Source organism: Eublepharis macularius, chromosome 11 (genome assembly GCF_028583425.1).
Source record: "Eublepharis macularius isolate TG4126 chromosome 11, MPM_Emac_v1.0, whole genome shotgun sequence".
Classification (NCBI taxonomy): Eukaryota; Metazoa; Chordata; class Lepidosauria; order Squamata; family Eublepharidae; genus Eublepharis; species Eublepharis macularius.
In genome coordinates, this window is record NC_072800.1 from 74962871 (window position 1) to 74977079 (window position 14209).

A 14209-nucleotide genomic window follows, 5' to 3' on the forward strand; every position below is an offset into this window, starting at 1 on the left:
TCAACGTAATTGCCCGAAGTATCTGGGATGCCTCTTTGCTGAAGCGACTGATAGAATTTGGGTCATCGTGCGTGATTCCCAGCAAAGGATATGTCCTCTGTGTTCACAGACTATTCAATGATAAAATGGCCTCAATTCCTTTACCCACTCATTGGAATGATGGGTTAACTCCAGACAAGAGCATTGCTTGCATCTGCCCTCCCTCCTAATGTTGCGTGGTTACAGAAATCATATTCCCAGAGGAGGCAGATAAGCAGCAAGATAAGCAGGCAGATAAGCAGCACTCCATTGAAAAGCTGGAATACTTGAAATTCTGTCAGGAAGAAGCTGTTAAAGAGCCAGAAGCTATCTGGTGTTCAGAATCTGGCTCTCAAGAGACAATAAGATGGCGTTCCTGATCTACTAAGACCATGCTATGAGCTTTTTCCTTAGTTTACTTCAAGCATGACATCAAGCATGGTTTAATGTCAATCATATTTTCTTGAAAGGAAGGTTGCGAACCTGCTTCAAAACCTAGTTTCATACTCCAGTTAATAGCAGAGATCTGGTTAGTGCTGATGAATGCTACCACTAAACCATGCTTTAAAAGCAAAACATGAAAGTAAGGGGGCAAACTGCTGCAGCAAAGCGTAGAGGCAGGGAATGCTTCCCCACACTTATCCATAGATCGGGACTATTATGCCCACACTGGGCAACTATAACCAACAAAAGCAATCCATTTGAATACCATAATTTCCAATATGCATGCTGTTTCCTATGCATAGTTTATTTTATGTGTTAGAAATTACAGCACATGAAGGGGCCCCCGTGTATGCGGAACTGGCCATAGGAATGGAGCTTTAATATATGTGAACTGAAAAACTCTAGTCATATTATAACATCAGCAATAACCCCTAAATCTGTATCCCAGCCATTCAAGCCCCGACCTTTAACCAAAGATAAATAGATATCAATTTTCATTTAGAAAAAGCCAACAAACATTCTGCATTGACAGAAGCATATTACTGACCTTCTCTTCTGACTTTATTAAACAGCTAATTCCTATGAAAGATCAAGTTATTTGAAAATGCCAAAATGGCAATAAATATGAAGAAATCAGAATGGAAGCAAGCCTAGTATCTGGAGGGACTCTCCCACTTTGTCATCTGCTAGGGACACAGTTCACACACCCTGCAAAAAGAACAGCTTTAATAAGGGAAGCCACTTTCTTTAGCTTTTATATGCAATAGAGGCAATTTGTACACTCTAAATCATTTTTCTGAATAGATGGGCTCAATAAGAAGAGGATTTCATGATGATGGCAGACGTGTGTGTGTGCGCGCGTGCATATTAGTACACCCGCAAGGATTTTTTAATCTAATGACTGTAATTGGCAAAGTAAGTGCTGCCCGTTAGCGGAAAAGAAAGCACGTTTCTTAGGTTTCTGTAAAGCCAGTCATATTTTTAATATCCTTCATTAAAAATAATCAAAGACAATCAACATCTCAATTCTGCTCACATTTATAATAAACTACTTGGGGGTATACTTAAGAGCTCTGCTTCATTTGTTGCTCCGCATGCACGTTCTCAGCATAATCAAATGAGAATCAAGGCATAAGGCTGTCTTTCCACAGCAAACATTCACAATAGAAAGCATTAGGTATAAAAGGGAAATCCTGTCTGCTTGCATCACAAATGATGTCACCATGCATCACATGTTCAAGCTACAACACAGAGGTGATAATACACTGAATAAAAGAGGATCCATCATCCAAATATGGAACACTGAGATCTAAAAAGCCCTGGCAATACTAGTGGTGGCTGTAGATATTTGGTAACCCCTAGGCGAGAAATCCATAACAAACTCATAGTTCTCTCACACACTGTCTCTGACTTTCACAAGGGCAAAATAAAAAGTGTAATGCTGAAGGCACAGCAGGCCTTTTGCCAGTGGGGCAAAAGGTCCCACCTTGCTGCCAGCATGTTGTAGTGGTTGAAGTGTTGGACTAGAATCTAAGACACTCCAGGTTTGAATTCCCATTCTGCCATGAAAGCTCTTTGGGTGACTTTGGGCCAATCAGATACACTCAGCCTAACCTACCTCCCAGGATGGTTATGAGGCTAAAATATTTATTTTACAAAATTAATCCCCTGCCTTTCTGCCTTCATAAGGGCCACCAAGGGAGGTAGCAAATTAAAAACATACCTAAGAAAATCAGATCTTAAAAACCATTAAACCAAGAAAAAACATGTCGTTGAAACAAATAAAACCAGGAATAAAATACACATGCAAAAATATAAAACAACAATAAAAACAAGGAGGAGGGATCATGAGGGAATGCTAAACAATGCTGGGAATGCTGGCAGAAGATAGCAACAGATAGCAATCTCCCTGGGGAGAGCGTTTCAAGAGCTCTGGTTCCACAACTGATATGGTCCTCTCCCCAGTTGCCACCTGCCTAATCTCAGAAGGTGAGGGCCCCTGAAGCAGGGCCCTGGAAGATGACTGCAGTGATTGGCTAAGTTCATAGGGGAGTAGGCGGTCCTTCAGGTATGTTGGTACCAAACTATAAAGGGCTTTAAAGGTCAATACTATTGAATTGTACTCAAAAACAGGCTGGAAGCCAGTGCAAATAGGGAGGGACTGCAGAAATAAGGTCCCTATGACCTATTCCAGTCAACATGCTGCATTCCGCACCAATTGAATTTTCTGAACATTTTTATAATATAATAATAACATTTGATTTATATACCACCTTTCAGAACAACTTAATGCCCACTCAGAGTGGTTTACAAAGGGTGTTATTATTATCCCCACAACAATCACTCTGTGAGGTGGTTGGGTCTGAGAGAGCGCTAGAGAGCTGTGACTGACCCAAGGCCACCCAGCTGGCTTCAAGTGGAGGAGTGGGGAATCAAACCCGGTTCTCCAGATTAGAGTCCTGCTGCTCTTAACCACTACACCAAACTGGCTCTCAAGAGCAGCCACACATACACTACAAATAGTGTATTGCAGTAATCTAATTTAGATGTAACTGGGGCATGTATCACAGTGGCCAGATACTTTCTGTCCAGGAAAGGCCATAGCTGGCTAACCAGTCAAGGCTATGCCTCTTTAGAAGTGGAGACACCACAGCTTGTTTCAAGGCTGGGGTGACCACCCCCTCTCTCACGGAGGTATTAAGGTTGACTGAATTTTTGACTGAATGGAAACCGTTCATAGACTTTTTACATGAAATAGATAATAATGACTTGATGACATCTGGATTTATGGATTGAGATAACAATAGGAAAAAAGAGGGCTCTTATGTTTAACTTAGAATAAGTGAGAATTTGAAAATGATATATATTTGCTGCGGATAAAATTGAAACTCAATTTGTAGTTTAGTCTTGGGTTTTTTTTTCTCTTTTACTTGTTTATTTATCATTAGTGTGTGTTTTTTATCTTCAATGTTCATTCTCTAAAGCTTTTATGTTATTGTTTATAGTCTAAATAAAGAAAAAATCTTCTTTGAAAAAAAATAGTGTATTATCATCACATACATTACAGCACATTAACAGTGGACGCAAGGGGCCATGGCTCTGAGATACAGCATCAGTTTCATATGAAGAAGGTCCAAGACTCGTTCCTCAGCATCTCCACTTAAAAGAATCAATAGGAGGTGATATGAAAGATCTCTGCTAGATCCTTGAGAGATGCTGCCCGTTTAAGTAGATGCTGCTGCCCTTGATGTACCAATAGTCAGAATCAGTAAAAGGCAGCTTTGTATGTTTGTATGTGTAACTATGAACAATTTCTTTGTTCCCCAAAAATATCTAATAGGACTTTTTTTTAAGTGCTCGCCAAAATGTCCAATTTGTCCAATGGGAAAAGCCCTCTTCTTAAAATATTTCTGGTTCCCCCCTTCCCATCTATCAACCAGTCTCCCATATGTTCCTCCTCTCTGGCTACTTGTAGCCCTCCTCAACCAATTACTAATTTCATCCTTCTGCCTAGATCTGTACTGCATTAATCTAGCAGGGCAGTGATACCCTCCAAATTCCTTTTAAACTGCCTCAAGTTCTTGTTCTTCTCTCACAGCTGCACTGCCTTCCTGACTGGGTGGCCTGTATACCATTTAGGTGGACATTTCTGGAAATTAAACTAATATTTTACACCCATGCATCAACTGCTTCTTTAACCACATCTTAGAGAATCCTGCCCATCAAAGTAATACAGCTTATTACAGCTTATTAACTGAATTGACAGCTCATGATTTTCTTTTATTTCTCTCTCTCTCTCTTTTTTAAGATTTAAGAAATGACTAAAAGAGGAAAGCACCAATAAGTGACATTTCAGGTGTTTTATTCATAGCAGCAGCAACAAACAAACAATGTTTTATTCTAAAAGCCAACTGGTAACCATCTCAAGCATGCAAACCATTTTACTCTGATCTAGGAATTAATGTTTTCATTGAGGTGACCTCTGGTACAGGTTACATGGGTCAGTTAGGAAAAAGCTATTTATGTAGTTCAGAAGAAGTTCATGTTTTTCTTTCATTCTTTTTTAAAGAAGCAAAAACCCAGAAAAATTTCAAGGACCCTGTTTTCCAGGAAACGTAAGACATAGCTTAGTTTTACAGCATAGAATAAGTACATTTAAAGTGAAAGGCATCATCCAGTTTGTTGAGAGCCAGCATAATAATAATAATCATCATCATCATCATCATCATCATCATCATCATCATCATCATTTGATTTATATACCTCCCTTCAAGATGACTTAACACCCACTCAAAGAGGTTTACAAAGTATCATTATTATTATCCCCACAACAAAACACCCTGTGAGGTGGGTAGGGCTGAGAGAGCTAGAAGCTGTGACTGACCCATGGTCACCCAGCTGGCTTCAAGTGGAGGAGTGAGGAATCAAACCCAGTTCTCCAGATTAGAGTCCTGCACTCTTAACCACTACACCAAACTGGCTCTCAACACCAAACTGGCTCTCATGGTATAATAGTTAAAGTGTCTGACAAGGATCTGGGAGACCCAGATTCAAATCCCCACTTAATTATAGAAACTAACTGGCTGACATTTCTCTTAACCCAAACTACTTCACAGGGCTGTTGTGAGGCTAAAATGGATGAGGAAAAGAAGGATGTTATAAGCCACTTTATGTCTCCACTGGGTAGAAGAGCGTGTGTGTGTGTGTACTTTGGAGGTACTTTGAATGAACAAGATTGACTTGGTTTTAAGAACAGCCTCTTAAACCAAGTTACTGCTAAATAATTAATATTTACGCAGTGCTTTCAACATTCCAAGTTTTTCATATATGATATGTGGGTAATCTTTACAATAGATTTCCAAGGTGGGCCTAAGTTTATTTGTCTAACTGAGAGAAGGACTGAAGCAGAAGTGGCTTATTTAAGGCTATCTCATGAGTTTTCAAGACAAGATGAAATCTGAACTCAGGATCTCTCAAATTAAAGTTAATGCTCCTTATCACTGCACTATACCATCTGTGAACTACAACTATTAGAATTTGAGTTTTGCAGCCACCACTCAAAGACCACGCCCCAACAGAGCATGAGGCACACTTGAAACTCATTCGCTGGCAGGAGTTCAGATATATCTAATGCCGGCTGATTGTCTGCCACATTCGTTAGCAAAGCACAAGTCTAATTTGACGCAGAGAAACCTCTTCATGATTTTGAGTTCTGACTAATGTTTCAGGTTTGAATTTCATGTTGGACATTTTTATTAACTTTTGCCACAACAATTTGCACTCTCAACACTTACTGCTGAGAAGCTATAAAATGCTATTCAAGTCCACCACTTAGTCAAAATTACTGCTGCAATTACATAAGCTGCATGAACACTATTCCCCACCGCTGACTGAGAAAATCAGAAGACTGTGTAATCTCCCAGTGGTGTGTTTTGTAGGTTTCCCTCTTTATCGGTTCCATTAAAGATGAAAAATTGGTAAATCGCTGTACTGACTGAGTTTATATTCGTAAGGACAGCAATTCCTTACTCGGCTAGGAAAAGCCAACCCTTCCCCCCACAATCATCTCATCTTAAGCTGATGGCCTTGAGTATTTTTGAAATTCACTTCAGCAACAGAAGCCAACTGTCAACTCAACCTTATGTCATCTAAGTTTGTAGAGCTTAAAACTCAGTAACCAGAAACAAGCAATATGGTAGCTCACAAAAATTCCACAACGCCATTGGAAGGTGGGGGGGACTCTCTAATCATTATTGAAACCCTAGTCAGAGTCCCCTTTAACATGTTCCATGAGAAAAAAGTATGTGTTAATTAACAAACATGATGGGGACGAAAGTTAACCATTCACTCTGTTTGCCAAGTCATGCAGAAGAGACATGGAGACACTAGCTAATCTTTCTTCACTACAATAAAATACCCGGGTTTTCATATAACTACTTGACAAGGTGTTTACAGATATTATGACACACTTGAAATGCATGATGTATATAGATGTTGTTATACCCACACAAAGAAGGTGGGATTCTCTACCCACTAATCATCCTTTTCTCACAAATCACTTGTCTGGAATGGAAATAATAATGATGATGATAAAACTCAGTCGAGAAAGATTTAGTGCAGACTCCTGGAAATGGAAGGAGACTTGTACAAGGGATTTGGGGCTAGCCCGGAAGAACAGCGGAGTTTTTAGATTCCTTGAATCGCTGGATCTAAGGCCTTTATCTCAAACAGTATTTGAAACTCTCCTCAATGTAAAAAGTGATTTCCCTAGCAGCAGGAGGGGCTGCTCTTTTGCGGAAAAAAACGACTGCAAAGCCACCTACGAGCTCACAGAACTAGCTTAAGAGTTCTCTGCATCCTGGTCGTTACTCTCCGGTTAGCTATGGCAGCAAAGTACCTGTTACGCTTAACAATTCTAACAACATTTCAAATCACGAAAGCTGTTTAAACCCTCTGGTTTAGCACACACAATAGTCATACATACACATTTATGATGCTTTTGGTTATAGTTGAAAGTAGCAGCATGTGGGAGAGTGTGAATCAGGTCCATGGTGCATCTTTGCAGATATGAAGTGGCCTGCTGAAATGTACATTTGTGCACACCAGTAAAAATGGAGTAGAGATACATGCTTCTTACCTTTCCTCAGCTGTATATTAAGCCTCTTCCCTATCCTTTTGGTGTTGTAGCCACGGTTTGAAGCGGACGTGAGAACTTTTTGCGGTGATGGCGACAGGCCCATGGGTGGTTTTCCTGATGAATTCACACTATGAGGTAGTTGTGAGTAAGAGTCTGTCTGATCTGCTTGATTGCTCATTCGGGGTATTCTTTGCAACGTGTGAAGTCCAGAGTGGTTAATACTCTTATTGTCAATATACTGGGGATCGGGGCTAAACCGACTGGAGTAATATGCATTCTTCTCACTTTGAGATAACTGTTCATACTGTTCTTTCTTTGCTGCTGGAACTACATGGAACCAAATAATGGGAGTACGCATGGCTTGACGGAACATATGCTGTGCTCTAGGTTTTAGAATGAATGGAAAATTAGCAAATTAAGACTGTCAGACTAGAAGACATTACAAGCATAATTACTGATGTTAATTAGGCATCATGAAATGACAGACATATTGTTGAAATTGAACTGTAAACTAAATGGCTGATTTTCTTGGAGGGATCCATTATAAATGCCTTTTCTGCTGCAGTATATTTCTATTAAGTCAACACAATTTAATTTATTTTCTTTGATTAATACATAAAAGTATCCTCGATTATTGATCAAAGTCCTTTTCTAAAACATTATATACATTGTGACTTTTCTTATACCTCAAACATCTCTGTAACACAAAATATCAAAAATCAAAGAACATTATGCATCATCTTACTTTGCATATAGCATAGTAGCTGTACATCCTTCAGAATAATAAATATCATATTCAGGACATTTATTTCTTCTATCCAATGAGAAGATTGATTTAATATTAGAGAGAGAATAGTTTCTGTATGAGTATTTTAATGTGTCTGCTTAAAAGAGGAAGACCCAACATGAGATGGGTTGACTCAATAAAGGAAGTCAGTTTCCAAGAACTGAGCAAGGCTGTCAATGACAAGTCATTTTAGAGGGCACTGATTACAGAGTCACCATAAGTCAGAAGCAGCTTGATGCCACATAATAGACACACCTATATATGTAAAAACATCATTAATAAGACAAACACCAGTGCAAACAGAAGTGCCACAGATATCATAACTTCTCTACCACTAGTTTACCTGACTGTCAAAGAGAAGTCATTTTCCATTATTTTTCCAATACAATAAAAGAGATCTGTACCTAAGCATTAGCATAGCATTAAGCTACAATGAGCTTCCCCAGTGCTGAGTCCAACAGATAATAACCAATAGATAAAACTGGACACTATCCAGCTAACCTCTGTTCATTTTAAATTGTTCGTTTTAAATTAAACAAAATAAAAATTTGCTACTTGGATTTATATCAAAGCAACATGTAGACTGCTTCCAGTTAATGCAATCCATGGTATACAGAAGACCAGGGCTTTTTTTCAGCAGGAACACGGTGGAACGGAGTTCCGGAACCTCTTGAAAATGGTCACATGGCTGGTGGCCCCGCCCCCTGATCTCCAGACAGAGGGGAGTTGAGATTGCCTTCTGCGCCACTTGGCAGTGCGGAGGGCAATCTCAACTCCCCTCTGTCTGGAGATCAGAGGGCGGGGCCACCAGCCATGTGACCATTTTCTCGGAGGGCAACCCACTGAGTTCCACCACATCTTTTCCCAGAAAAAAAGCCCTGCAGTGGACCATTTTGTCTCTGTTCTCCTCAGCCCACCCTGTATTATAAAACGGAGTTTTTAAGGCTCCTCTGTCCTTGTGTAAATGTCATTGCTGGATTGTAAACAACGCCCTCTATTTGAAACTGCACACGTTCTCCAATGCACAAATTACAGTAAAACATACATACTTCCATAGGGCAAAGATGCCTCTCAAAACTGCAATGATAGACAGATATCTGTATACACAATGCAGATGCATATGGTAACTGCACCCAACATTGCTGTGATTAGTGATGCTCCTAAACACAGCTGCAGCATATTCAAGGTGAATCTGGATTAAAATTAGTGCAGGAAGGATTAGAAATAGCTTGCTTTAATTTAATTTATCCACCGCTGCAAAAGATTAAAAATTTATATTGCAAAGTTATTTCTCTGAAGGAGAAAAATCCGTATAGTGCTTATGAATTCCTTGCTAGATCAGTTGCACTGTGTTTTTAGTTCTTAAGATTAATTTTCATTGAAATACTTGCACGAACTATCTTATTTTATCAGAGGTAAAAATAATAAAAAGGAATAACACATTGATACCCAATAGCTTTCTATGCAAATGTTTATAATCTTTTTGAATTCTTCAAGACAGCTTTCAACATCATATGCACAAGCACATTTGAAATGCAAAATTAAAGATTTTTTTTTAAAAAAAGGATTAAACAACCTGAATCATTCAATATAACTGGGAGGAGGAACAGAGTTCTGTAATAATGAGGAAATCAGACCTAAATAATTACGGAGAAAGATACAAGCTTACACATAACATAATAGCGGTCATTAACTTGTAGCTCTGTAAACTGAGTAATTAAAGTAACGCCATAATGATCTAAAAACACTTTCCTCTTCACAAAAAGAACTTACTCAGGCACTTTATTCTTAAACATTTTACTTCTCCAAATTACGACCATATGCAATGGCTAAAGGTTAAGAAATGCAATAAACTGTAAAGTTGTACTTACTGCTCAAATCTTCTATTGCGGAGGTCTCCATCATTAATTCTGACAATACAGTCATTTTCATGAAAGAGGTTTTCTTGCTCTGCTTTCCCACCTTTCTCTAATCGCTTGACTAACAGTCCCAATGTTCTGGAACATAAAGATAACCAAATCAGTATTAAGAATAATAATTTAACAACATAACAAGTGTTTTGCTGGATCAGACCAAGGGTTCACATTTTCCAGGATTCAGTTTTCCACAAAAGCCAAACAGACTACTCTGAGAAGTCTGTAAGCAAGGTGGGAAGGCAACTAGCCTCTTCTGCTGTTGCCGACCCAAGGTCTGATATAGAGTGGTATGCTGCCTCCGAACATGAAGACTGACTTGGGCCGCCATGTCTAATAGTGCTTGAAACTGCCCATGCATCTCATTTGTGTCCTGGAAAACAAACCATGACTTAATTCTGAAGTCCGCCTACTCCTCTTAAAAACAAGCATCTCCATCCAGAATATCAAAACTGATACTATGTCAAATAGCAGCTGTTCTGAATTCCAAGCACCTGATCTGCACCAGAACATCCTTTTGCACAAGCACAGCAGTGCCCTACTATATTGCTATTTATAATTTCTGTCAGTCTTTTCAGTGTAGCATGATAACAAAGCTGTGTATTCCAACACCTCTTGTGCAATGAGCTTGGATGCTTCTGTCACTGTAACTTCCAAAGACCAAGCTGGACAATTCTGTCTGATGAAGCCTAACCTCTTGAGCCCAGTAAATCAAACCCTAGATATATTTTTTTTTAAAAAAAACAAAAACCTAAATTACTTGTCCTTTACAAAAGCTCATTATTTTCACAAGCTGTCGATTACATGTACTAAGGTATTTAACTTAAACAGATCATTATATGTTCTGCCTTCTATTGTGGTCTCAAAGAATGGCTTTAAATACATAATTCCCTGCTACTGTTTTAGAAATACTGATATATTTTTAAATCACCATCAAGGGCATTTGTCTTCAACTCGCTTGCACAAAAAGATCACACCTTCATCTAATGAAGGTCATCAACACTATTTTCAACAACTATTTTCTAAGTTGTCTTTAAAAAAGAGAGGAAAAGGAGAAAAGTGACCAAAAAAAGACTGACTCTAGGGTACTATGCTGATGGGGGATTAAATGGGAGTCTTGATGTTGAGAAGTTGAAAGATCTAAGACAAATTCACCCTTCTGTTTCTTTTATGGGTCAAATTAATTAGACTGGGGTTCAACGTTCCCTCTAAGCTGTGTAATGTTGTGAGCCAAAAATCTACTTCATGTGCTGAAACAATAACTTGCATTAAAGCTGTAAGTGCGCCTTTTTAAAAAATATGTATTTCAGTCTACAAACATACAAACAAACTACAAACTAATTTGTATTGTTTCTCACTTAGAAACAACAGTAATTCATAAATGGTTTCTAAGTATCAAACAGGATGAGGCAAGAACAGTTTGCAAGGCGACCCAAATCCAGAATATCCAGGTGCTGCCAGAAATGGCCAGGCACTTTGGTATGCCTAGGTGAAACCCTAGAGTTACCTCCCTCAAGGTGTGTCCTGGAGTCGTCCTGGAATTACAAAGTATCTCTAGACTACAGAGATCAGACCTCCTGGAGAAAGTGGCAGCTTCAGAGGGTGCAATATATGGCATCGCATCCCTGCTGAGTTTCCTCCCTTCGTCAAAATCCACCCTCTCCAAGCACTGCCACCAAATTTCCTGGAATTTCCCAAGTTAGAGTTGGCAACCCTATGAACTCCGTCTATGCATCACAACTGGTCCTGAAGTTCTGGAGTATGATGGCTCCTAGCCCTAGATGTAAGCTCTGGATACTGATAACATTTATAGTATTTCACTGCACATCTATAAAACTGTACGAATGGAACTAAATATTTATCATTTCTGAGATATTTGTAGGGAAATGCCTATTTCAGGAAATCAGACAGGCTTTGCTCAAATCAGACATGTAAAAATGAGTTCTACCCACCAGTTAAACTTTTGGGATTCATACACACAGCTCTGTACACAAATAAGTAAGACACTGAACAAAGTAAAATAAATATGGTCTGGGCAGGGAAGATAAAAAGGAGTGACAACTCACCATAAATTTTCTAAAACGTTCCAATTCATCAAATTTCATGTAGGATTTATCTGCTTCCTTCCAACATTAGCATCTCCCACCGCTGCCTCCTCCTCCAGCTCCTAGAGCCAGGACGGAGAAACCGCTCAGGAGGCATGGTGGAGAGGCTGCATGGGGGTCTGCCCATCACTGCCGCCACCTCCTTCTCCGGCTCCCAGCATGGGGATGGAGGGACCATGTGGCGGAGAGGCTGTTTGATGTGCAGAGAGGCTGCTTAGCCGCCCGCCCACCGCTGCCGCCACCTACTTCTCCAGCTCCCAGCACTGGGATGGAGGGACCGCATAGCAGAGAGCCGCTCAGCTGCCTGCCCACCACCTCCTCCTCCAGCTCCTGGCTCCATGTGCAAAAGGGCAGGAAACAGGGAAGGCAGGGCCCAGGGCACCCCTCCGTGTACTGGGCTTCTCAGCTGTACGCTAAGGGGTAAAAATGCATGCACAATTGCACACCAGCGCACATTAGCGGGAACAGTGGTTGTGATAGGTCCGCTGGGAGTGGAAGATCTCCCATTTCTAGCTGGCAGGAAAATAAAAATTTAAAATCGCTGTTGGTAATCGTGTGGTGTCACTTCTGGAAAAAGCATAGAGTTTTTAGCAATTCCTAGAGAGGTGTGATATTACTTTCAGGTATTCCCAGAAGTGACATCATGCAATTACTGATAGTTGCCCCCATTCCTCCCACTTCGGTCCCCATGGAACACATAAGGACCCACTCCACAGGCTTTTTTAAAAGTTAAAAACAGCAGAAGGACCTTGAATCTGACTGTGGCCACAAGTGCTGGTTGAAGGGCGACTATAACCCTTTTCTCAATATTGTACTTCTATTTTCCCCATGTGCAAAATGGTTACCTGTCAAAATAAAAATATCAATACTGGGATTCTGGTCTACAACAGGAAGACAATGTAGGAAAGAAGGTATGACGGACACACACCCTTCGCTCCCCCACTCTGAGGCAGATTTTCCCGCCAAAAATTTCCCTGCTTTGGCTGAGCAGCCTGATTTTAAAGTTGTAAAGTTCCTTTTGTCCCATCCTGATAAGCAGTTATGCTTATATTTCAGTTATGCATTACTTATTTCAATTACAGCCCAAAGTGAAATCACATGTACAATGTGATGTCTGAGTTACATGTTAGCTTAACCAGAATAAACTTTTGACTTTGCTGTTGGTGTTGTTTACACTCTTAATTTTTATTAGGATACATTATGATCATCTTCATGCAGCTTAATGGCAGTTATAGTTATATCTTCAAAGGAAAGATGTATATTAAGTCAGATAATTTAGACATAAATAAAACATTAGCTGATTTTAATTTAGATGCAGAGGAAATATTACTATATGTAACTGAGTATATTAGGATAATTGGCATAAAGAGACTAACAAAACATGTAAAAAAGGTGGTGGTATAAACATTCATATGTGATCATTTAGCCTGCCCCTACATACCTATAGCCTGCCCCTATATACTTGTCCCAAACTGAAAAGACCTAGAGTGTATTTTATCATTTTTACTACTTCTCAAGTCTAACATTTCTTCCATTAAAATTAGACTAGGATAACCTGCACATCTATTACTTCAGCATCATTATAGATTTTCAAGAGAACTGTGAAAATCTATTTCCCCGCTTTGAAACCTTGCTACTTTCAGACAGGTCTACATTGGGAAGATAGAATGCATTTTAAAGCAAACTACTGCAGGTCTTCACGATCAACCAAAGACGTTCTGAAATATTCATGTGTAATGGCCAGATGCATTAAAGCAGCTAAATGCATTGTAAATTTGAAAAAGCAGGAAAACATTGGTCAGCACTTTGAAATTGCAAACCCATTCGTTTTACAAGTATGGGTGTCTGGAGAAACTAAAATTGCAACGAAGGTTTCCATGCTGTATCACGCTGTGCAAAACATGCTCTATTTACTTATAAAGCAGTGCTGATGGGAGAGGTAGCAGGGGCTTACTGCCTGCAGTTCCAGCAGGAACTTATCATGGAATCAAGACACAAGTCAGTAGTAAGAAACAAGTATAGCCCACACAGATAAAAATTCAAAAGGCAAGAAGAGTTTGCCGAAAAAGATGAACAGCACCGAAGTCAACCACTGAAGTTTCTATGAAGCAGGCAACAAGAAGTCAGTTGAGGTCTTTAGCCAAGGAATCCAGCTGAGAGCAGGAAGAAGAAGTAAGTAAGAGATGGATGTACAGGCAAAGGGGCAGTGACTGGATCCAAGAAGCAAGCCATGGGGCGAGTAGACCAAGTAGCTGACTGCTCAGGCAAAAAGTTATTGGCTGCCAAAGAAATTACAATATACAGC

General features: G+C 39.7%; 1 protein-coding gene across 1 annotated transcript in view; it reads right to left on the minus strand.

Annotated features, from left to right (window-relative positions):
• PARD3 (par-3 family cell polarity regulator) overlaps nucleotides 1-14209 on the minus strand; it is a 706595-nt gene that overhangs the window by 321906 nt on the left and 370480 nt on the right. The window contains exons 8-9 of the mRNA XM_054991157.1: nucleotides 9758-9883; nucleotides 7100-7482 (exon numbers count right to left, since the gene is read on the minus strand). Coding sequence (XP_054847132.1) covers nucleotides 7100-7482; nucleotides 9758-9883 — 509 coding nt within the window. The remainder of the gene's footprint in view (nucleotides 1-7099; nucleotides 7483-9757; nucleotides 9884-14209) is intronic.